The sequence below is a fragment of the Macrosteles quadrilineatus genome, unplaced genomic scaffold (genome assembly GCF_028750875.1).
Source record: "Macrosteles quadrilineatus isolate MER2022 unplaced genomic scaffold, UCM_ALF_1.0 Scaffold_5__1_contigs__length_97177068, whole genome shotgun sequence".
In the NCBI taxonomy this organism is placed as follows: Eukaryota; Metazoa; Arthropoda; class Insecta; order Hemiptera; family Cicadellidae; genus Macrosteles; species Macrosteles quadrilineatus.
In genome coordinates, this window is record NW_026542598.1 from 38,429,447 (window position 1) to 38,454,317 (window position 24,871).

At 32.8% G+C, this 24,871-nt stretch overlaps 1 protein-coding gene across 2 annotated transcripts in view; it reads right to left on the bottom strand.

The window, feature by feature from the left end:
* Positions 1-24,871, bottom strand: part of LOC128995343 (proton-coupled amino acid transporter-like protein CG1139) — a 49,166-nt gene that overhangs the window by 3,702 nt on the left and 20,593 nt on the right. For both annotated transcript variants that reach the window (XM_054420327.1, XM_054420328.1), the window contains exons 2-10: positions 12,386-12,513; positions 9,527-9,603; positions 8,922-9,041; positions 6,901-7,051; positions 4,626-4,747; positions 4,224-4,308; positions 3,412-3,684; positions 2,578-2,756; positions 1,355-1,524 (exon numbers count right to left, since the gene is read on the bottom strand). In XM_054420327.1, the coding sequence (XP_054276302.1) occupies positions 1,355-1,524; positions 2,578-2,756; positions 3,412-3,684; positions 4,224-4,308; positions 4,626-4,747; positions 6,901-7,051; positions 8,922-9,041; positions 9,527-9,603; positions 12,386-12,424 (1,216 nt within the window). In that variant the 5' untranslated portion in view covers positions 12,425-12,513. The remainder of the gene's footprint in view (positions 1-1,354; positions 1,525-2,577; positions 2,757-3,411; positions 3,685-4,223; positions 4,309-4,625; positions 4,748-6,900; positions 7,052-8,921; positions 9,042-9,526; positions 9,604-12,385; positions 12,514-24,871) is intronic.

Genomic DNA, 24,871 nt, shown 5'->3' on the forward strand with positions numbered 1-24,871 from the left:
CTACCACTATCACTCTGATATCAACTAAGTGGGATGAATAATTGTCGTAAACCTTGAAAGTAACCGTCGATTGCGATGTGTTTCACCGATTTTTTATAAATAAAACTAACTATACCATGCTTAATTAGTCACCAACATGAACTAGACACGAAAAACACCCTTCCAAATTTACGATGGGATGTCAAGTATAGTTAGTTAGTGTGGTGGTGCCATCAAAATACTAAAATGTTAACTATTAAATGGATAAAAAATTAAGATAAAATATTAATATGACTATTGCGTACTTTACAAAATATGGTAGATTACCTTACTGCATACAATATTTTCGGTGCTTGGTACGAATTAATATTAAATAATATTAAATTAATATTAATATTAAACTTAAATAACAGGCTCCATCTCCTTTTGAAAACCCATTTGGTTAATATTCTAATCGTGACGAATAATCACCATCTTTTTAGTAAACACAACCAAAATTTGTATGTTCAAATTTGTTTATTGTAAATTTAAAACTCCCATGCTATTCTTATGAATTAGTTAACTGTTGCAGTTTGCTTGTTTATAGATATATTTTGATCAAACTTGGAAAATTAGTTATTTTATAGTAAGGTATTGATATTAAAAAAAAAACACACTATAATAACCTTCCTGTAGCAGCAAACCTAGGTACCTGTTGAACCTAATTTTATTTATATACATTTTTTAATAAAACATCCAATCAAATGGAAATTTGCTGAGTCTGCAGGTTTGCCGTGGCGGAGTTGTTTTACTCATAAAATAAGCTTAAATTTTTAGATTTTATAGTATCACACTATTTAACTAAATAGGATAAATTATCAAAATCCTTGAAAGTAACGGTCAATTTCCATGTGTTTCACCTATTTTTATAAATAGAAAAAACTATCTATACTTAATAACAAATAACTCAAAAACCGTTGGGTTTAGAGAAAGATGGTAAATACAAAAAATGTGTATTGTTAGATGACCTACATTTTGTATATTTAGCTTTTTCCTGTATCTCTAATAATAAAGTCACTATAGCGAAAAATACAGAAATATGCCGCCATTTTCCAATATGGCGGCCGTAGCACAGCTTCAATTTTAGGGGACTTTTAGTATGTTCAAAAGGAAGGTACACCCAACATCTGTACCAAATTCCCCGGTTGTGCTAATTTTTTTTGGGTCAAAACATATTTTTACTGTACTAAATAAACATGCGCACAAGCTCCATTATGATCATTGCAACAGCTGTTTCGGTAGGCCGGCGCTGCGGCGTTGCCACTTTTGTCTCGCCACGGCCTTTTAGAGGAGAATAAGAAGTAATCTAATCTACAACATATCTTGGGATACTTACAAGTGATCAGCACCAGCACTGTCCTAGTGACGTATTCCCACACCAGTTTGTTGCCGGTCACTTTAGGTTTGAGTTTCTGATGCCAGATGATATCAAAGGCGACGTAGCAGGCCAGGCCGTGTGTGATGAAGATGGCGGCGGCCAGCATCAGCTTGGCGGACTGCGCCAGTCTGAGACAAGGAAAGATGGAATTGGATTATTTGGATCATATGTTGAATTTATAGGTTGATAGAATATCCTGACCCTTCGTCTGTTATTGGCCAAGGCCCGGACCAGTCCTGGGTAGATGAAGGGTCAAAATACATGTATCATAATACAGCGCCAGTCTGAGACAAGGAAAGGTGGAATTGGATAATTTGGATCATGTTGACTTTATACTCTGATGGAATATCCTAGCCCTTCGTCCACCTCAGTCCTGGCCAATAGTTTTAAGACCCTGGCCTAGGTAGATGAAGGGTGAGAAGACATGTTTCATCATACAGACTATACTGCGAGTAGTCTACCAAATCTTGTTGTGTCTGAGATATATTATGTTTCATATTCGTCATGTTTAAGTGTACTCGAACAAATGTTTATGCTTTTTGAGGTGAATTTGACATAGTGCTTTACGTATCGGTAATATTCCCCTAGGTAATAGTGTGTAAACGTATGGCTTTGGTCAACTACTTGTAAAGTTGGTGTAGCCTGAAATAATATCGGTTCAAAATCAAATGCACTGAACATATATGGTGGATACATGCGTTAGTTATTTTTTACGGATCCAAGAACTATTCCAGTAATATATTTATTTACAAGAAACTCTTGGGATGGATATTACATTTTACTCTCTCCAAATGTCTTCCAAATGGATTTCAACTATCAGAAGCATCTCTTACTCCCCATCTACTGAAATAAACATTTTGTAAAGTGTGGTTGTGGTATAGGTTTCAGAGGCTAAACATTACAAGGGAATGAAAAATTTGAGATCATGGCCAGACCAATATAATAACATAATTACTCGTTCTATTAACAAACAAAACTGGATTTGAAACTTCTAAACTTAATTTACTAAGAAATCCACTCCATGGTCATTGAATTTATTTTTAAAAAACTACACAGATATGATTTTGTAACTGTTTATAAGTAGCAGATTGCCAAAGGTCCAACATAAGAAATCTTTCAATTGGACCAAAGAAGGAATTTCTATGTTCATTTCTAAGTAGCTATACTAAATATGTACTCACAGATGATCATTGGGCAAGTTGAGAGTAACACTTCCTTGAGCTCCCTGACCGTACTTGAGGTATCCAAAGAAGCCTACGAGGGTGTAGAGGATGGTGATGGGCAACATGGCGCAGTTGAGGACGCCGAACATGTTGCCGAACCTCTCAGGACGGTCCATCTCATTCTCTAGAGGCATTACCTGAGGAAGACAGTTATTTGAGTGAATTGGAAATGTCAGAACCTAGTCTTCTTACTACCTTCGACATTGTTGTTGGATAGCATGGTTAAATGCATCATTAACTTATGGATATTTCGTTCTCTGGCGTTTTCTAGGAATATGCAATAATGGGTCAACCGACTCTCTTAAATTCTTCGTTCCTTTTTATGATAGTGGCACATACTTCGGTGCGTAGTTTTTTTGTCCTAGGTAAACTAGGTTCTTGCCCGGGCTCGTTCTTCACATTACTTCACGCTAGACTAAGGGGTAGTGGCATTATCATTTAGATAAAATACATTAGTGATCTGGTGGGATTTGAACCCACGACCTCAGGGACTGAAGTCCTGTGATCTATCACTAAACCAGCCCCCTTCCCGGGTGCGTAGTTTAAGCTGAATGTGGAGGGTGCAGAAAATTGAGACGGTATAGGCAGCTTAGTCACTGATTAAGATAAGTGGGATCTTTAACCAGGATCATTTTAAAATTTGAATGTTCAAGGACTGCTGGGCAACGTTTCAAAGAGTCAACAAGCTAATAGTATATCTCACTGCAAATTCAACAAACTCCTCGTAAACTAATCATAAATCCTGGACTGTTCAACACTTTCTTCTAAACATACAGCACAATACAATCTTACCACTCCAATAGCCTCCATCGCAAACAGCACGGTGCCGAAGAACAGCGGCATTCCCTTGAAACTGGCCACGGCAGCGCGCTGGTCCAGCGACGGTATGTCGGTCAGCATGTAGTACGCGATGATGGCAAAGCTGATAACGGTGACGAAGTTGGCAGCTGTGCTGAATGGAGCCAGCAGCTTCAGGTTGCGGATGCAGTTGATCAGGATGAAGGGAATCAGCAGAAAACACATGTAGATCCTGACATCTATAGGCTCCACGTACTCGTCTGCAACCTATGGGAATAATAAGGTTAGGCTCGCAAATATAACCAACTAAATTAAGTATTTTATTTGAAAACCAATAATGTTCAAATCAATTATGAAGGACCAACCTATGATCATAAGTAACATTTAGCATTATGATAGTGGTTAGCTATGACTATTTCAAGTTTTCGCAACCTGGAATAGACACAGTTGTCACCTGGACAATTTTAAAGTCCACAATACGTTTTGAATTTTAAAAAGATCCAGAAGTTTTTTTAATTTAATTATTATATGACTAAGTGATAATTAAAGTTTTCGCACGACTTAACGGTCTACGTTTTATAATAAATATAAATCTATTAACTGGATGGATTGAATTTCAAAGAATTTAACACTAAACACGATTGTAAACATGAAAATGTAACTGCTTTAGAACAGTTAACTGAGAAAACTCCCTTAAAATTAGAATGTAAATCACAGTACAGAGAATGACAGTGTGATAGTTAACGTATTTATGTTTATTAACATTATATTTTTCTAGTTTAATATTTGTAATTTGGATAACTCACAGCTTTGATGTTGGATGCGACGAACACATAGTAAATACAGCAAGACCCAACTTGGTATAACATTAGGAACAGGTTGCACACGAAACTGAAAAATAAATAGTCTCAATAGCAAAGGAAGCCTTATTCTTAAACGTTATTCAACATGCAAAGTGTAATAGTAAACCAATACGCTAAACAAGACAAGCATACAAAAGTATAGCAATTCATTTTCTAACCCCTGCAAAATCATCGATCAAAAACATCTATCAAAATTAATTGTATAATCTTCCTTCTCAATTCACATTATCTTTCTTAAAGCCAGGCTCTAGTACCATGTTAATGTCTCTGGATAACAATTTACAATTCAAATATCTTAAAAACATAACTGTTACAGTAAACTAAATGTTTACTTTATTTACTTACTCAGCGTAAGGAGCCAGCCTCCTCAAAGGCTGTGGACCCTCCAACAACGCCGCTTCTAAAGTCTCAGGATAAGTCATGCTTGGCTTTTTCCTTCTTCGGCAAAGTTCATATTCAGCTGATATCTAAAACGGACAAAACCAAGTATGTGTCAAAACCAATCGCTCAAAGAACGAAATTCCAGGTGATAGACTTACTGAACTCAAGCACACTGAAGCACAAGATATTTCTCAACGAGATTTTGTAAATTAAACGCCTGCTGAACAACAATACCTCTCGCAACACGATAAAACAGCTGTTTTGCGTCGTGATCCGAAGGCTCAATAGCTTTTTTGTTTATACGTTTTTTTTCTTTATAGTCGCTTAATCAACCAAAATATACTAAAAAGACATCAAGCAAACTGAAAATTTATTTCAGGACACGATGTTTGTCACGATTTTAAAACTCGAATAAAGTTTAAGACGTCTTACAGAAATGTTTGTTAAATTACTGTATAATGGCGAGACTACTGTATTTACCAAATGCTGCTGAGGTACATAGTTAAAATGTGAATTTTATGTGCTTAAGACACCTTTGTTATCGGTTGATTCATGACTTTCCAGGTAGTGACAGATTTTTGAAAACACACACTCTTTCTAGAATAGTAAAACCATTTTCGGTCCGTGGTACAAACACTATTTTTCACCGCACTACTACTATTCACAATAATAATAATGAAAACTGATAGTCAACGCAACTTTAAGGTTATGTGAAGAAGTAACTTCAGGAATCAGCAATAATAATAATAAACAGTTGCTAGGCAACGGTGAAATAGTATATTTCGTACCTAGGGCCGAAAAAGAGGTTTTGCCGGCTCGAGATCGATCGAGAGCTGCAAAACCATTTCGGTCCGTGGTACGAACGCTATTTTTTACCACACTATACCCTATTACCACTATTCACCAATATAATAATGCACACTGATCGTCAACACAACTACAACTTTAAGGTTATGTGAAGAAATAATTTGAGGAATCAGCAAAAAAATCAAATAGTTGCTAGGCAACGGTGACAATAACACAATTCTATATTTCAATGCTATGGATTTTGATTTTGTATTTAAAACGCATTCATGTTTTAAGTAAGTAAGCGGACAGCTGATTTTGCGGCCCCGGCCTGTAAAATTCTGCTCGGTCCCCAAATTGGCGACAGCTGGCATGGCCAGCAAAACGTAACTTTCAGCCACCAATTGACGTATGTAATACAGCCAAAAACATCATAGTGTGGTGAAAATAAAAGAAATCTATTTTAATGCTATGGATACTGTTTGTGTAATTAATATGCAAGCGGACAGCTGATTTTGCGGCCCCGGTATGTAAAAACTGCTCGGTCTCCAAATTACGATGACAGCTGGCATGGCCAGCAAAACGTAACTTTCAGCCACCAATTAACGTATGTAATACAGCCAAAAACATCATAGTGTGGTGAAAAATGTTTTTTTTTTTCGAAATAGAGCCTTCAAAATTGAGACATCTTTTTTTCTGAGACATTTTTATCAATATATATGCTCACAATCTTCAGAATAAAACTAATTATAACATTTTGTCTTACAACCTTGAAACGCACGCAAAGGTTGTTCAAGCGTTTCCGACGGAGAAACGGTTAAAGTAGGATTATCTTGGTTCATAAATCATTGGGAACAATAACTTCAGGTATTGCTGTAAGTGGTTGAAGGTCGGAGTATTAAAGTTGTGCTTAGAAACTGACAAAGAGTCATCCAAATATAAAACCCAAAGTACCCATGAACTTTTGAGAAAACTACAAGTCACACCCCCATAAACCACATACTTAAAATGTTCGTCATAACGAGAAACCTTTGCGCAAAACTATCCCATCATTTCATAAATTGCCTTTTAAGGTCGTAATTCCTTTCTAAAGGGAACTTTCCATACACCTAACGTAAAAAATACCAAAGCTGCACTTATTTGGATGTTTTTCTTTCAATTTATTACCATATTAAAATCAGGTGTGATTATTTGTTTGTATTACTGTATTCTGTTTTGTTTATTTCAGCTTAACTTAACCAATTAATAGTTTTGATACTTATGAAGTCAAACGGGGTGAAACCTATGGGTAACAGCTAGTTTTTATTAACTCGAGTTTTTAGGGACTGCTTGAGGTTTACTGGATTTCGGTTTCTGTGTTTTACGCTGATTGTATGAAAATTAGGAAAACCCCCCAAATGTAGTTTATTGAGATAAAATATTATTTTGAATCATCTTGAGTAGGTCTACTCACCAGTATATGTATACTATAGGTACACAAGAAGCCTATCACCAAGGTACCTATGGTTCCCACCATATACCCTGCGTTGTGGAAGGCATTAGGCATTGCAAGAATACCAGTGCCTAAACTGGCTTTTAGCATGTGGAACAGTGTCTCTGAAAACCTGCAAGAAAACAGGTACGTCAGTTACCAACAATTATCAAAAGAAGATTGTTGCAAAATATACAGAATATCTTATGATAGTAATAGTCATTTTTAAGCAACTCAAACAGCTTGGATGCATAGCTGATATAGATTTGAAAACAATATATACCAAGTCAAATATTTAAAAAAAAAAACTAAAAAGTCTTATAACTTGGCAGACCAAATAAGAAAAATCTTGCACAAACTATATCGGTTTCTTATTCTTTCCTAAAAAGCATTGAACAGAAAAATGTAACGTTAAAAGATTAAAGCCAACGTTATTCAAATTAATTTGTTTATTCTTTCGGTTCTTTATTTTCATTTTATCAAAATCTTTAACCTCTAGCCAAATAGTTTGCCACAGATACCAACAATAGCGTGGCAAATAATTTTGCTACGGTTGAATATCATAGTACTTTAGTTGAAAACTAATTTTCAAAAATATATTAATTAAAATAGTTATTTAATTTGAATATTTAATTATTCTAGGTGAACATTCAATGAAATTGTATAAAAGTTAAGTACGAGTGACGTTTTAAATTGAATCTAAAATCTGTCTTCACGCTGTTGATGTTTTTCTCCTGAGAAAATTCTGTTGTTAATCGACCTTCTTATACAACTCACTACTCATTAATTTTTCTAATTTCCCTTTTTCAAAATTGTATAATTGATGGGCGAATAAAACATTTTATAGAATACAATAATGTACCATTTATGTTAAACATAAATAAAAAGTTAGTATCCTATAAAGAAGGATAAATTATTTGCAGCAGCAAAATTTGCATATTACTCGATTAAAATTCTTTATTCAAGCACTAGCAACAATACCAAAATACAATCATTAGAGCATATTTCCTCAGAAGTGTATCTAAATAAATACGTTATATTGAATATTCAAATTATGATCATTTGCTTAACTCCCTAAGCTAAGCTTGGCTCTAAGCCCTTAACACTCTTACTTGACTGAGGCAGTGATAAATTAGCGCCTTTTGTCAAGAAGACAAAAAATAAAATACTTGTTTTGATTTCAAACCTTGCTGAAATTTGTTGTATCAGTTTTCAATATGATTGATAACTTTAATGCTTTAAACGCATCTCTATAATAATTTTTTTCTTATTTTATAAGAATCTATAAATAAAAATAATATTGGTTTTTTTCTTTTCCGAGTAGGTTTGGCTCTTCTACCCAACCCATTTTAATGATTTTGGTCTTAAATTAAAGGTACGCACGCACAGCATTGCTATCAAGCATCAGCATTAATTTATCTACTGTATTACTCCAAAAACAAAAAACAAAAATTTTATTTTTTATTCATAGTTCAGTTAAAGATGTATTTCACAATTTCTAATTATATTCATCCTATATCTTTTGGTCTAAGAACCTTCAGTGAAATACTAGCTTTCATTTCAACTATTGATTAAGATTAGACGTACCTGAAACACGCTGCTGAATTACGAATAAACAATAATTATAACTATTTTAGGCCTTATCTGCAATCAATTATACGGAACTCAATTTTTATTTAAGTTGTTGTTTAGACCCTCAGCAACAAGTACTACATGCAAATTGTGTACCGAAGCTCTAATTATACCTTCCGGGATTTAGACGTTCAGCGACTGATCCATTTTATATATCTTGGTCTTAAAATACTCCTAAAAATATAAAGGCTTTCATTTGAAATATTGAACCTGTGAATCAGTTAAGATCAAGATGCTACATTTCTCAATCAAAAAAGATATTTCAACGCGGGGCTGCACAGGGTCCTCTAGTATCATTTTAAAAGTACTTTGTTGGATAAAAATTTTACGAAGCTTTAAAAAACTAATTTTACTGGGCTACTTCAACTTACGTCGTGGCATGCTTCACTTTTCTATTATCGTAAGGTTCGTAGTGGTCTTCTTTGGGTGGTTTTTCAGCATTTCTTGGTACAACGTATACATTTGACAGTGCTTCTTTTTCTTTGCTATAGCTGGAAAAATTTAACATAATAAGTATTTAAAGTTTTTGATACGTTCTTACATTGTAAATATTTGGAAACATAGTCATTTAAAATTTTTGTCAGTAGAATTCTTTGGTTTGCAAATATTTTTACAAAAAACCTTTTTTGCAAAGAGTCGTTGAATCTTTGCTAAAGCTTTGGGTACAAAGAGAAATGGATATTATAATTTTTTAAGTAATCTGAGCCTTTTTACTAGAAGAGTCTACAACCTAATCTTAAACACTTGAAACATATGTAATGTCATCGTCTCAAGAAGCAGACAGAAGACTTATCTAGATCCACTCAAGTTGAACAATGTAATAAAATTGTGAACAATCTCGAATTCTTTCGTTTATCTTGTTTAAACTTAAAACTGATTGTTTCAGAATACGTTTCAATGTAAATCAAAATGTGTATTGCATATTTATCCGATTGATAAATCAAATCATTATCATAATAAATCATTATCAACATACCTTTTCCCTTCCGAATAAGGAGGTGGCGCCAGAGAAGTTTTGGAACCTAGGATTAAACCCGGATTGTCATAAGCAACCTGAAACAAAAAATACAACAATTATTTACAAAAACACACACACAAAAACATAAAAACACACACAAAAACAAACAAAAGAACACACAACAAATTTTAACTTTAGTTTTCTTTGAGAATTAAATAAAAATGTTAATTAAAGTGCGCTAACTAAGCTTTCCTATATCTATCAAGAAAATATAACTTCCTCACAACTACTGCACCCTACACTACCCAAATTAAGTAATTTATTTACTAAAGAGAAGCTAATTTAAAATTGAAATTTAATTAGATAACAAAGAATTATAGGGTTCCAACAATCTTACGTATGTTACAACTAAGGTCAAATTAAAAAAAGATACAACCGGAGATTTTTCTTTAGCTTAGATCGTATGTATGGCATGTTAATTTCTTTATTCATAGACCAATGACACTGAAATTTCGCAACTTACATTTATCGTTTCATAAATCGTAGGTTTAAGCTATAAACGAAATTCTGTAAAAACTTAAAAATAAACATAAAGTATGGCTGTCATGTCATCCAACCCTTCTAAAATATTTAATTTGTAAAATTGAAGGCTACTGTCAATTGATTTGTAATGGCAATCAATGTAAAAAGCAGGCTTTGCTAGTAAATAAGGCATTCAAGCCACCCAGGCTGAAATTGTACTTTGCTTATATTTTTGCTATTTGGAAAAACACGATAATACAATGCAATATATTGATTATTTTGGTCAGAATGCAATATACATTGGTTTAAATATATTTTACTATACCTTTTGTCCTTGCAGTAATGCTAAATAAAACTTTATTAGCCGGTTTAAGTTGGCTTGACCGGCTGTTATTGTTTCTGGTTAGGATATTACATTCGCAAATTACCCAGGGTTACATAATACGCAAGGAAGGGAGAGTGGTAAGCCTTGAAATCATCCTTGAACGCATGTCTGATTTTGTTTTATTGTTATGTTTTCTTATTTCAAAAGCGCTCCAAGAATTCTTACAATTCATCTATTGTTTAAAGTACAAGAAGTTGAAAAATTAAAGTTAATGATTAATACATTGTCTTCACTATTATTAAAAATTCCATTTGTTTGCTTTTATACGACTGGAGTGCATAGTTTTAGTCAATAATGAGTGAAGTTTAAGCTTAGAATGCTTGAAAGGTTTAATGTTCCGTCTTTGTATGTCATGAAAGGGCTTAAAACAAGTTTTTTGGCAGAAACGTTTTTGGTAAATTATCTCCATTCATACTTGGCTTAAAATACCTACTTTGTATGGTCACTATTTAATAAGAAAGTATTAAAGTATTAAACTTTATTTTGTATACTAGTTTCTTTACAATACAAAATGTTTAAGTTTTCTTTGTTACGATGTTTTAGGTTACATTTTTGCCAATTATTTGAAGGGATCGTGCATAAGTATGATTATCAATTGCTGTGAGTTTTGTTTTTAGTTTAGTGTCCACTTTTACTCTAAGACAATAATAGCTCGTAAAGCAGAGGTGAAAGCTGCTGTACTAGTAAGACAAAACAATCGTAAATGAAGACATATTTGTAAGGTTGTGTTGCAATATGGGAAATGTCTTAACAATGCTCATAGGGTACTAGTTACTAGACTAGGGTATTATATAACATACAACGGTACTTTCCTGTTAAAGGTAACATTCATTATTATCGATCTGATTTTTTTCGATATATCGATATTCTATTTTTGATCCGATAGTGAACGAGATGTCAGCTGACAAATACGATAAGTAAATATTGTTCATTATCAACAAACAATTTTAAAATATTATATTGAAACGAAAATGTTCTAAACTAACCTTACCTAACCAACCAAACTTGCTGTAAAATTTCCAAATTCCGTTTCATACTCGCATGCCTTTTCTGTTATCAAACGAAATTTTGAAATGATACAGTAAACCCAGCAAGTTTGGTTGGTTATGTTAGGTTAGTTTAGAACAGTTTTACTTATTTATGTTTTGCCTAAACAAGATCAGTTGTCAATTTGTAATATACATGTGTTTGAAGATATTAAAACAGAAGGTATGGATCGTAAAGGAAAACCAAAATATCGATATATCGAAAGAAATCAGATCGATAATAATGAATGTTCCCTTTAACAGGAAAGTACCCATACAACTTTTAACTTACAGGGTGTTCAACTACAAATTTATCAAAACGTAACACAACCTATGATGAACCATCTAGATATCAGGATATACTATACTGATGTCGTTTTGTTTACAAAATGTTTATGTTTATGTATTTAAACATAAATCCTGTTTTATCCGTAGTTTTCATTAACTATTCATCGTATTAAAATGCTAACAAAAAAGGAAGCAAAGCCACAAGGGTGAATTTTTTAATCGAAACACACATACGGGGTAAATTCTGACTTTAGATCCCATTTTATTGGGCCATCAATTAACGTTATTATCTAACAAAATGTAATTTTTTTCCTAGGACGCTATCCTCTAGCCAGGATTTTTTTCACATTACTTCAGGCTAAACCTAGGGATCGTGGCATTATTATGTAATTAGGTAAAATCCGTTAGTGATTTGACAGATTTGAATTTGTTACTTAGGAGACTGAACCCGCACTCTACCTACAATCTTGCTCCCACAAGTGACTACACAACCATTATGGACCTTATGTAAACCGTCAAAAACAACCAAGTTAAAATGTACAAAATAAATACAAATTGACAAAAAATACAGCAAAAAAGTCTACTTCTTACTTACTTAACAATTTTACAAATAAATATATGTTATTCTTTAGTGAATTCTATCCCTTATTTACTAACCTTTTCTGGTTTGTTGGTGTGAAGCGTCTTTTGGTCCATTTCCGCCGATCGAGATACAGATTGTCGAGTTTGGGTCCGTGGTAGAAGATATACAGCCTCCCAGTGATATCAAGTAGTCTCTGACAGCTCTGAAAGCAAGGTTTATGCATTAGTCATGACCCAATTTGACAGGTAACTTTCCGATTGTTGAGATAAAAGTGGGAAAAGTACTTTGATTGTCGTCGATGGTACTTTGGGTGACATTGACCTCGGAAGTAATAGGCTGCCCTTTTGTCTCACAATTGATGTAGTTAACCGAAATTTTTTGTGAAAGATTCTTTTAAAAAAATTTTCACATTGCTATTAATTTTAGGGGTCGAAATAAAGTACCTACATAAGTCTTACTTAGGTAGGTGTCACTGTTTAACATTTTACATAAACCTCACATGTTTGTTTATGAGTAGATTTATAAATATGTATCTCTATCTCATACTCCAACGTACAATTGTCAAAAAATTCCCTATTTCAGTAGTTTGTGAAGTGGTTTAGGCTTTTCACGTAATTTATTGATAACTTTTCCTAAAAATGAAAAATACCCCCGCCGCAGCAAACCTGCCGTCTAAGCGAATTTCCATTCAGATGAATTGATTTTCAATTGATCTATTTAAATAACATTAGGTTTAACGAGTACCTAGGTTTGCTGCTACAAGGAAACTAATAAAGTGTGTGTTTTAAGTAAAATAATTATTGCTTAGTATAAAATGAATATATTTGCCAAGTTTGATCAAAAGATATCCATAAACAAGCAAACTACAACATTTTACAATATTCTCCATAAGAATAACATGGGAATTTTAAATTTAAATTTTTTTAAGTTTTCTCCGTAACCAATAACCGTACAAAAACACTTTGATATACTGAATTGTTTGTTTTTTTAAGCTCTTTAAGAAGGTTTAGAGAAAAATTGAAAAATTTTGTGTTTTGAGGGTCAAAAGTGAGAAAAACCAATTTTTACCCCATAAAACCCCCCATAAAATCCTGTTCCCATGGTCCGATCATGCTGGATCGCGAACTCATTCAAGTTTATCCCGCCTTACACCTTCAAACCAAATTTCATCAAAATCGAATAAAAATTACTCAAGTTATCGTGTTCACGGACATATATATATATAAATCTATATATATATATATATCTATATATATATACATATATAAAAATTTGAACGAATGGTGTTTTTGGCCTCTGGGGACATCAAAATGAAAAAGTAAATCGGTCCCGGGCCTAAGTCTTACCATGAGACCTACGGTAATAGCTACTTCCCTATAGGGAAATTCGCTAAAAGGCAAATTCTTGGGGCCATCAAAAATTGAAAATATTATATCACTGTCCATTGGACGTATTTCTAGACACGAATGACACGCGTACAAATGCAAATTTGCAATTAAACTCATGTATTTTATTAAATAGTTACAAATAAATCCACCCGTCAATCTTCAAAAAGAAAATATCAAAACGATAAAAAATAATAACATTATTTCGTTGAAAATGCTAAATACTCGAGAGCATTGGGTTCGTTTTTTTATTGGTTATTTAATTGATAATACTACATCAAAGCTTTGAAATTCGCTAGTATCCCTTTTTATCAAATAGTACTTGGGTACCAAACCTTCATGTGGTATAGTTTATTTCCATTATACCCCTATATCGAGTAATCTTCAGTGAAATCTTTCTTTACTCAATTAATTGTAACAACTTATGTTTTATTCCCTTTGTACTGTATTTTGTAATTTGCTAGTATACTGTAAATATGGCTTGTTATACACATGTTACAAGTCTTTTACTTTTTCCTTGTTATTATTTTGTTCAAGAAAATGGTTACTTGGCAAGCCATAAGGTTAATGATAAAAATTGTGACTTTCAATTATTTTTTTTTTTTACGTGATTTGTGTTGATTTCAACTCCAGTAAACACATTTTTAGGCCAGATATTAGTTATTTCCAACAATTTAAGGAAATCGACGAAGCCATTTTCGAGATCTTTGGGCAAGCATACATACACCCAAGCAAACATTGCTCATATAAGAGTATTATAGGCTGACACATATTTCACTAAAAGGAGGTCTTGATAAACACATAGTCCGAACACAGTTATACAATCGTACCTGTTACATGTACAAAGCACCAATTAAGTCACGAGATAAAATGCAATCATGTCAAATGAAAACTTCAGTAAATACCCGATAAGCTACCTGGTAGCATCAGAAAGGAAACTATCGGAAAATGTCACGTTAAAGCATCGAGTATTACCGAACAACACGTGGAGCGAGGATACAAGTTGTACTGACAATTAAAACGTTTTTACACCTTTTGTCTGATACGGTGTAAAGATGTATAACAATGTCAATGGTTATAAAACAAATGGATTATAAACAAAGCCATAACATAGCCTCATAAAACTAACGAGTTTAAAAAACGCCAACGCCATGTTTGTACATAAAATCGTCCGTCAGGTAGACATAGTATTGTTACACGAAAAGTTACTCCAAGAGTTAGGAATCAAAATATGAAGATGTAGAGAGATTCAAAAGAATTTACAGGATAAAGTAGTTTGGGAACAAGGAAGTTTTCACTGTTCATAACGGTACATCAAAATTAATGAGTACATCCAAAATTTGAGAGAGACCTATAACATCAAGGCTGTCATCCTCATGCGAATAGGTACAACAAAATTTACGAATCAAATATTTAAAGACGTCCCTAAATGAAGGTTGTGCCTATTTAGCAAAAAGGAACATTACCCTGGACAATATTTTAGGCATGGAAAGATTGTTTATTATTCTTTGTAGAGGTACAATGTCAACAAGGTTTTCCTGGAAAGACTGCAGTAGGTCGCACCTACGCTACAATTACTTAGGCCTGCTCTAGGTTTTACATTCCGAACTCATCCTGTCTTCCTACGGTCTAATTAGTTTCCTACGTCGACGACAACAGCTGAATTGTTGAGTCCGTTACTGGCAACTGAACCACGTGTTTTATTATTCATGTAGTTTCAACTACGTTATGTTAGTTTCATTATGATCTGGAATTGAAAACATATGACTACTCTTAATCTTTGAGGTGAATTAATGGCACTTACTGAAAAACAGCTGGTCTTAGTCAGCAAAATGTTCTACACAATGCATTTCACTCCATGTAACAACAATAATAACGTGGTTTTGTTAAATCCAGGAACTGAGTTTGGTAATTATTGTTATCAAAATCACATTGATCAAAATATTCAGATTTTTATTTTAGAGGAATACGCAACAAAACACAAAACTTTTTGATCGAATTTTGCAGTAAGGTGTCTATACATTGACGTATGTGAACCCATATTATGTCACTTTTGTACTCAGTATACTAAATGCAACTCGTTTAATAATTTCTGAAACTATTTGATTTAATCCCTAGTATTTATTTGCAGTATTATTTCTTGGATAAAATTCAGTTGCATTCATTATCCTCATTTTACTGTCCGGCAAACTTGTTTTTCTGCTTCATAGCATTCAAATTAACGCTTCGTCAACTACCCTGACCTTCTCTTGACTTCCTGAGTAAGATACTTTCAAACCTCCTTTCAAACAGTTCAAAATAAGGAATAAAAGCCCTCCTTTTGTAAGGAGATCCAAGTAAGTGTAATTCAGATGACTGAAATCTCATCTCCAAGGGCATATTTCACACCAATTATCAGCGCTTAGAGAGCAAGCCTCTTGAAAGGCGGAGATTGCGTCATTAGATAGTGAAACTAGCTCTAGGACAAATCTGACCTAGAAATAGAGGGATTGGAGACAGTGGCAGGCTTAGTGATACACGACACGAAATGTTATCCAGGTAAGTAACCGTTATCCAGGTAAGTAACAGTTATCCAGGTAAGTAACCGTTATCCATGTAATTAATCGTTATCCAGGTAAGTAACCGTTATCCAGGTAAGTAACCATTATCCAGGTAAGAAAACCGTTATCCAGGTAAGTAACCGTTATCCAGGTAAGTAACCGTTATCCAGGTAAGTAACCATTATCCAGGTAAGAAAACCGTTATCCAGGTAAGCAACCGTTATCCAGGTAAGTAACCGTTATCTAGGTAAGTAACCGTTATCCAAGTAAGTAACCGTTATCCAAGTAAGTAACAGTTACCCAGGTAAGTAACCGCTATCCAGGTAAGTAACCGATTGCCTTACGGTTACCTTCTCTTTTCATTCTGTTTACAAGTAGTTTTTGATTTGTGGTGTTTTCACTTTCGTAATGCTTTATGGGAGAGTTCTCCAATGCATAGAAAGTTCTCCTGGTATGAAATATCGATCAAAAGTTCATGAAGTTCTTTCCGGTATCAAAGAGTTTATGGTCGGAAAGCCATTGGTAACTAGTGGGACTTGAACCTGTGGATTCAGCACAAAACTCTCACACTCATCGGCACAATTTAATTGTTTTTCTGATAAAAAATAAGCTGAATAGATTAATTTTGTTAACAAGTCAAATGTAATTAAACTAAAAGGTGTGCATCGAGTTTTTTTATTTCAACGAGCGACTAAGTATACTATTTTTAGGTAACTTTTTTCTAGATGAATGGCTTAGCTGAGTGGTTATAGTGCTCGTCTAACAATCAAAATAAAAAAGTCGCCGTTCCGATCTTGAGAAAAGTCAGTAGTTTTTTTTATGGTTTGAAACCGGACCCAGCTGTTCCTGATCACTGGACTTTGAATAAAAGGTCCTGACTAATGAAAGCTGATCTTATTCAGTAACAAAGCTACACAGATTATCTCACAACATTCTACACTAATCCTTCACTCTAGAGTGGAACCTCTATACGCACCTAGTTGACGTCCGAATCCCAAATAATTGATTGATTCGTATAAATCATACACTATCAATTATTTACTATCATAAAATACTTCTTTCATAATTTACAAGTAACAGGTTCTTCAAAAAAATAACATGTAACTACTACTTAGGATTCTTCAAACACTCGTACAATAAGCTGGTTTTTGAGTCGGCATTGAGCATTGTCTCGTAGCTCTGAGATGGCATAGAAAGATGTCCTTTGCATTTTAATTTTCAGCCTCTTCCCTATCACCTTGATCCCACCACGCTGTCAGACATGGGATAACCCTTGGAACTTGACGGATGAAGACACTTCAACCAGCTGGCCTTCAAGAAGAAAGATTTTTGAAGTTCCTTACACGATGAGAAAGAGGGAGCTCTCAGATATATTTTAATAGACTTTTCTTCTCTTCACTTCCAACCTCTCTTTCAAGCAGAAACATTATTGATGAGTTATGCAGAACTACTATTTTATTTTTGTTTCCTTATGTTTTATTAAATTTGTTTGGAGGGATAATTCTCTTATTTCCTACAACATCTATACAATTGGAATGACTCTTGATTTGGAGTTTGTATGATATGTTACCTAGCATTTCAACAACACAGAATCAAGCTATTTGGGTATTATTTGAAAAAATAATAACCATAGGTATTTCTTCAGTTTTAAAATGACACTTTATGTATCAAAAACAAGTCATGGAGTATAGTGAAATTCAGCTGACCATCTTCCCTTGCAGTAAAACACAACACACTGTATCTATGAAAATCACTGAATTTCTGTACAATACATTTCTGTAGTTCTTTTTAATGAAGTCATATAAATACATAATGGCAACCTTTAAATTATTATATAGCTAGGGAAGTTTTACTTAGCGCAATATTAATATGGTAATTGTGAAGAATTCATTGAAATATTGCATTTCTATGCATTAATTTGTGTAAATACATGTGTGTGCTATTGACAATGAAAATATTGTATTGTGCACTCTTCGACGACGTCAGAAATACAATATGTTTGTGCTAACAAGGTTTGTTTATCAACAGCAAAAAATGGAAATTATTTTAGCCTAAGAAAGATATTGCATTTACTACTTCAATCTGGTCCCTTAAAAAATACATACGTTTGCCACAGTAAAATATACCTATTTTTACATTACTTAACAACCAATTATGTTAATCGTAGGAAAATTCAAAACGCCTTTAATGGAGGTTATCATGTTTAATATTGATAAATTATCACAATTACTTCACCAATTAAAGTGAAAGTGGATTTATCCAAAGAGATAATCCAAACGTGAGACTATCCTCACGACAGCGTATCTGTGTCTCGGATATATCTTACGTGTCTCTGGTTGTGTCGTTCTCAATCACGATTTCTACAATCACCAGCGATCACACAATCACGCACTGAGAAATGTGACTGAGGTGACGGAGAGTGATAGTTGAAAAGTGATAGAAAAGTCGTGTTTAGCAATAAACGGACGAGCGTAAAACCCAATACGTCAACGCAAATTAATTTATGCAGATATATAGACATTACATGTTTTACGCAACAAAAAACTCTGAATTTAGACCCCTGCATTGAGTCAACAGCTATAACTTAGTTTTCTTTGTTTGGAGTTCATTTCTCATGATGGTTGGATTTCGTGATTTAAAATATTTTTTATGGATAGTCTCGATCAAGCTGCCATCTTGTAAAGACGATTCCATTGTGCTTTGCTATCCTATATTCGTACTAATTTGTGTTTTGTTTAAGAATTTATCGTTTCATAAATCATAAAATATTTTGATTACTAAGAGTGTATACTTTTCTGTAATGGGTTTCTTTGGATTTGTTTGGGGTTTGTATACTAATCGTGTTATTATAAGGTACTTCTGGCCAGATTTAAGACACTGAAACACTATGTAAAAAAAATGAAAATGTCAGCAGTACCACTTTTAAAAATATTTTCTGTTATTTATAAGTGCTAAGCTGTGTTTCAAAAGAGATTCCCTTGATGATTTTTTTTTACTCTTGTTGCATTTACACAACAAAATACGTCATCTATGCACAATCACCATGCAATCAATATGTTTTAACAAACTGATAAATTCATTGAAAGTTTTCCTATATAATGTCAAGATTATTGATATTCAAATGTCAAAGTCAAAAGGTAAATGAACATCATTCATCAAATTGTCGAGGAAAAGACATGATTAAGTGGCAGACGGGGGACACTTGAAGCTCAGGTAGCTGAAGGACTTTTCGATAAGCTGATAAAATAACACGCGCAAAACCTTATCAAGAGACTATTTTGCGCAGAATGTAAGAGGAAACGTGTGATAACACGTGCTGAAAACTATAAAAACGTAAAAAGTAAAAATATATATATATATATATATATATGGTTATGGAACTGTAATTTGATTAAGGCCCTTGTTATAGAGCATTTACTGTGTGTTAATAATTAAATTAAGTCATAACCAAATGGATAATAATTCGATAATAATTCGCCTGAAAATGGGTAAAATATAAGCATTATTCAACAATTACCGTCCTAATTCAATTTTATTCCCATCACTTTTAATAATTTTCTCAAGAACAACAATAGGTGTTACTAAATACGTTTTAAATAAATAAAAATACAGGTTTACCGACAATACAGTCTTTCAGCTCTTCTAGAACGTTCAAGAATCACTAAATAAAATTAACCTCGAGATACACGAGTTAATTTGCATATGAAAATAAAAACAAGAGAAGTGTTGGAAAGTAAATTTGCAATGGGAGTTCCCCAGGAGCCGGTTCTGGACCCGTACTGTTATGTTCACGACCTCCAAACATCACATAAATCAACCTCAGTACCTTAGCAGTAGCCATACTCCTTGGGTGTGATAAGATTGTCATGCTAAAATATGCAAGCCTTGAGTTCCGCATTGAGTACGAGGACGAAAATAAACTTGGAAAACGAGAAATACTTTGGTATGAAAAAATTATAAATAATAAATAATCATTATTAGAATTGCTATAAAATAAGGTGAATATTTTTTTAAGATTTAAAGTTCTTATATGTTTTTTTTTTATAAACTAGCTTATGCACAGTGATAGAAAATGAATTAAATATTAAGGCGTATATTATTATTGAGGTATAGTATGGTTGGAATGAAAAACTTTAGTAAAAGAAAATAATGAATTCGGATATTGTAAATGATAGGTTTTCTAATACATTGAAAATCATTTTTAGTGTATCAGAGAGCTATATGAAGAAAGGTTGAAGAAGAAGATAAAATTTCACTTGATAATATTTTTGTCAGTTAATCGTTTATATACATTAAAATTAACAATCTATAAAATACACTATTTCTTAATTAACTATAATTTAATATGTGGTAAAACATAGAAAGAAAAATGTTTAAATATAATGTATTGCAATTCGTTTTCAATTGTTGGATGGTTATGTGTATACTCCTTGATAAAACAATTCAGTAGGAGAATACCTTATCAAACGAAAGTGTGAAAAATGATAAAATGAATATATGTAGAATTTGAATTTGGTGGGTACTGTTTACTGTATGAAGTAAATGTATTATAAAGTACAATGTTTACTAAAAAAATAAAAACAACAGCAGAAGGCGGAGTGGTCACCTCTTTTACAGCATAAAATTATATATTTCCTGAGTATTTTTAAGAATAAAGAACACTTTGCTCTAACTAAATATTATTTTGCTCGTAAATAGTTCAAGACACATTCAATCGAACCTTTCGCAACAAATAGACTTCAATGATTAATCGATAAGTTAATTATTCTTTTCGAAGGTTGTACACTTCATCATCAAAGACCTCTGGCACAAAACGGGGACAAAAGCCAGCCAGGTAGGTCAACGAACAGTGTGCGAATCTGGTTATGACCGGATCGTGTTTACAAACAACCTAGCTTTGCGGCCTGTGCGGGTCAGTGTTATGTACACTGTAATGTATATCTTCATGTAATTTTCGTCATGTAGCTGTATAGTGTATAAGTTTCCCCATGTAGCCTTACAGTGTGTATACATAGCATTGTTGCCATGTAGTTTTACAACCTTAGGTCAATCAGTGTTACCAATACCAGCTGTGTATTTCAGTGCTACCAACAGTATTTGTGTACGTATATAATGTATTTAACGGGTATCTACAGGTTTACGTGAATGTTCAGCATTTAACAACCTGTGCATGTCAGAGCTAGTACAATTAGTATATCAAAATCAAAACATGAAGGTCTTTGTACAGTACTGTAATTTATTCCGGTTATCAACTTTTTCCTTGGTATTCCTCTTCCTGCCCATCACGGAAAACTTCGGTAGCGGAAATATCTTTAAAACCTGAATTAATTGGGAGTAAATGTTTTGAATTTTAATCAGTTCCTTCAAGCATAAGGAAATTCTGGGTGATAAAATCGTTGGTTTGTGATCTACAAATACGCAATCCATAAAAAAAAGATTGAAACCTATTTTATTTTTGTGGAAAAAGTGTTCTTTGTGCCGCTGCGTTTAAGGAAAATTGGTTTTCAAAATTCACTACTAATCGGCCTTTATTAGATATTGTCAAAAGCATATAAGATATGGTTAGGTAATTGTTATTATGTATACAAAAGTTATTGTAACTTACATACGTTTAAGTACTGAAATAATCACCCGTGTTATAAAGCATCTCTGGCGATAGTTACAAATCATCTACAAAATATGACTGTCAAACAGCAATTGACAAGATATCCCACCAAATTCTCTTATGTGGAAAATTAGAGCAACGCACAACTACACTGACACACAAGATCAATATGTCATATTTTCTCGCTCAAAACCCTTTAAATTATATTGATACAAGTCATTCCATAGTAATTTGTTGTTTAACAGTAAACTGTAAGAATATGCAGCATTTATGTTTTAGTATTATGGATAACCTTTAGAAAAAGAAAGGACTTTAAGAAAAAAGAACGAATAATTCGGAGATGTTGAGGATACTGATGATAAAATGCTGAAAAACATACACATTAATTTATAGAACAAATTCTTCCCAGCACCGACCATTCCCAACAAAACAGTAAAACAGAAGTCAGGAACAAACAGTAAAATGTCCGTCATTAAAACGCCATAAAACCCTGCAAAACGAGCGGCTGGACGCTGGACCAAAGACCTCGGAAACGGCGTTATTTCTGGTGCACGAGAGGAACACGTGAAGTGAACCAAGGCCGAGCTCAAGGAGATACAAGGAACACCGGTTGTGGAACTGCCATATATTGCAGGTTTTTGTTATTGTTATTGTATTGTTGGAGTAAGGGTTACAACAAAGCGAAATCTTACAAATCTACTTGAGTTACTTGTTATTTTGTTACTTGTTACCACAGAAAACGTACTTTGTTACTTAAGTTATTATTAAGTTGTTACTTGTTATTTTGTTAAGTTACTTGTTATTTTGTTTTTACAAAATATGTGAAATACGAGTGAGGATGGTACACAACTAGTATAAAATGATGTTCTTCAAATCTAAGATATATCGTACAATAAGCTGGTATATTAGCATTATGTTATCGTATTTTAAATTTTTAAAGTGTCCACGACAGTATAAACCTTTTCACAGTATCAATCCCACTTATTTCCTAAAGAATATAAGTGAGAATATTTATGATAAGCAGCCTGTATTCAATATTTTGTATAGTTGATTTGTTCCCATTCATATTTAATTTTAATTTCAATAAATAATTAATTTTAATTAATTTTTTTAAATTTTAATTTTAAATTTTATTTATGGATTTTAATTTAATTTCAATTTTAATTACATATTTAATTTTGATTCCCATTTTTACTTTTAAAATCCCTTATTCACTGGTTTTAATAAAAAAAATCTATTTTATTAGTCCAATAAACAACTGTTTTTTTTTATTGTAAAAAATTGTGTACAAGAAAATTAGTCAAACCTATTTTGCAAGCTTTCCTATTAAGTTTAATTAAGAGATTTATACTGTACACAAAAATTTAACTTCTTTAGACATTTTCAAATATAATTACGCAGTCTTACCTGTATTACCTCACCACGAAACTATCTATTCCTTTAAAGTGTAGACTCGAGTTGGGCTATATTTGGACTCGATCTATTTTAACATGCATACATAACTAAACACGTCGGACTGTCAATATGACAAGTTTAACGTCTGGAAATATTAAAGGAACAAGGACACTTCAGCTTGTGACATGACCTAAAAGCTCTAAGTAGAGAAAAAAACGACCTTGTAAAACTATTTAATGAATTCCAAATATTTTGTAACTATAGAAAATGTCAATATATTAAATTCACTAAGCATTAGGACGCTTGTTTTTTTAAGATTGATGCAATAAAACAAACAGTTCATGATGAAATATTTCCGATCAAGGATTCTTTTGGTTGCCCTTTTTCTATATCCTCATCGCATCAACTACTTGTTATTGAATACAAGCCTAAACTAATGAGGTGCTTGGATAATTTAAACTTCACAAGACAAAAACTGACTAAGTACTTTTTTAAACGTTTAAATTTTTTTTTATAGTATTATGATTTTATTTTTGACAACCTAAAAAGTCATTGTTAAATCATGAGTTATATTATTTGAATCAATAGAAACATTTACACGTCCCCATATTGTCAACTTTGTAAATAAATCAATAAACAAGCAAACTACAACAGTTAACATATCCGTAAGAATAACATGAGAATTTCAATTTACAGTTTCATGGAATTTTCTATGTAACCATTGCGTACAACCCTGCTTCAATGTTACTACTTTTGTCATATGCTCTAAGAAATTATTTTAAAAAAACATTGTAACATTTTATGTTTTTAGTATGAACATTCATTTTCCATAAACTCCAATAAAACCCCGTTCTGAAGGAAGTATAAAGTAGGAAGTATACACCACGGTTGACCATAAAAATTGCTCCAACTTAGGAAAAGTACCAAATTATTGACTAGGCACTAAGTAATTGATTATGTATGAAGGCAGGCCTAAAATAACAGACTGTTTGCTTTAGCTATTGACACCTACGTTAAAACATGTCTTCAAGTGTACAGAGATATTCGCAAGTGATAATTTGAGGTTCCGCGAATTCATCATAGCTAAAACCGTTTAGCGAGTTTGGAGGATAAATTGTCTTCAATAAATGCAAACTAATATAAATTAGCAACAGTTTAACAAATAATCATCACAGTATTTATTATAAAATAAATGTATTGTCAAATGTAAATACTCCCTCCCCAGCAATGTTGCAGATTAAGTGAATTTCAATTTGCCTTATTGGATTTTCACTAAAATATCCCTTTTAATGTTATTTGTTATCCCTATTTAAATAGCATCAGTTTAATGGGCTCTCATGTTTTAATCAGGGAAGGTAATAAAGCGTTTTGTCAAATGTGCATAGCTTATTAGAAATAAATATTTTTTTTTTAATATGTACAAAACATGTTCATAAACCAGCAACAGATTACTTATTCTCCATAAAAATAAAGGGAGAATGTTAAATTTATTTTTTTTTTCTTTGTAAATTTTCCTTTTTTCTTTGTATAAAATTCCTACCATTTCAAATATGTTTGTTTTTAAGCTCCAAAAAATGGTTACGTAAGAATCTGCATGTTGTATGAGTCAAAATGAAAAAACTTATTTTCACCCCC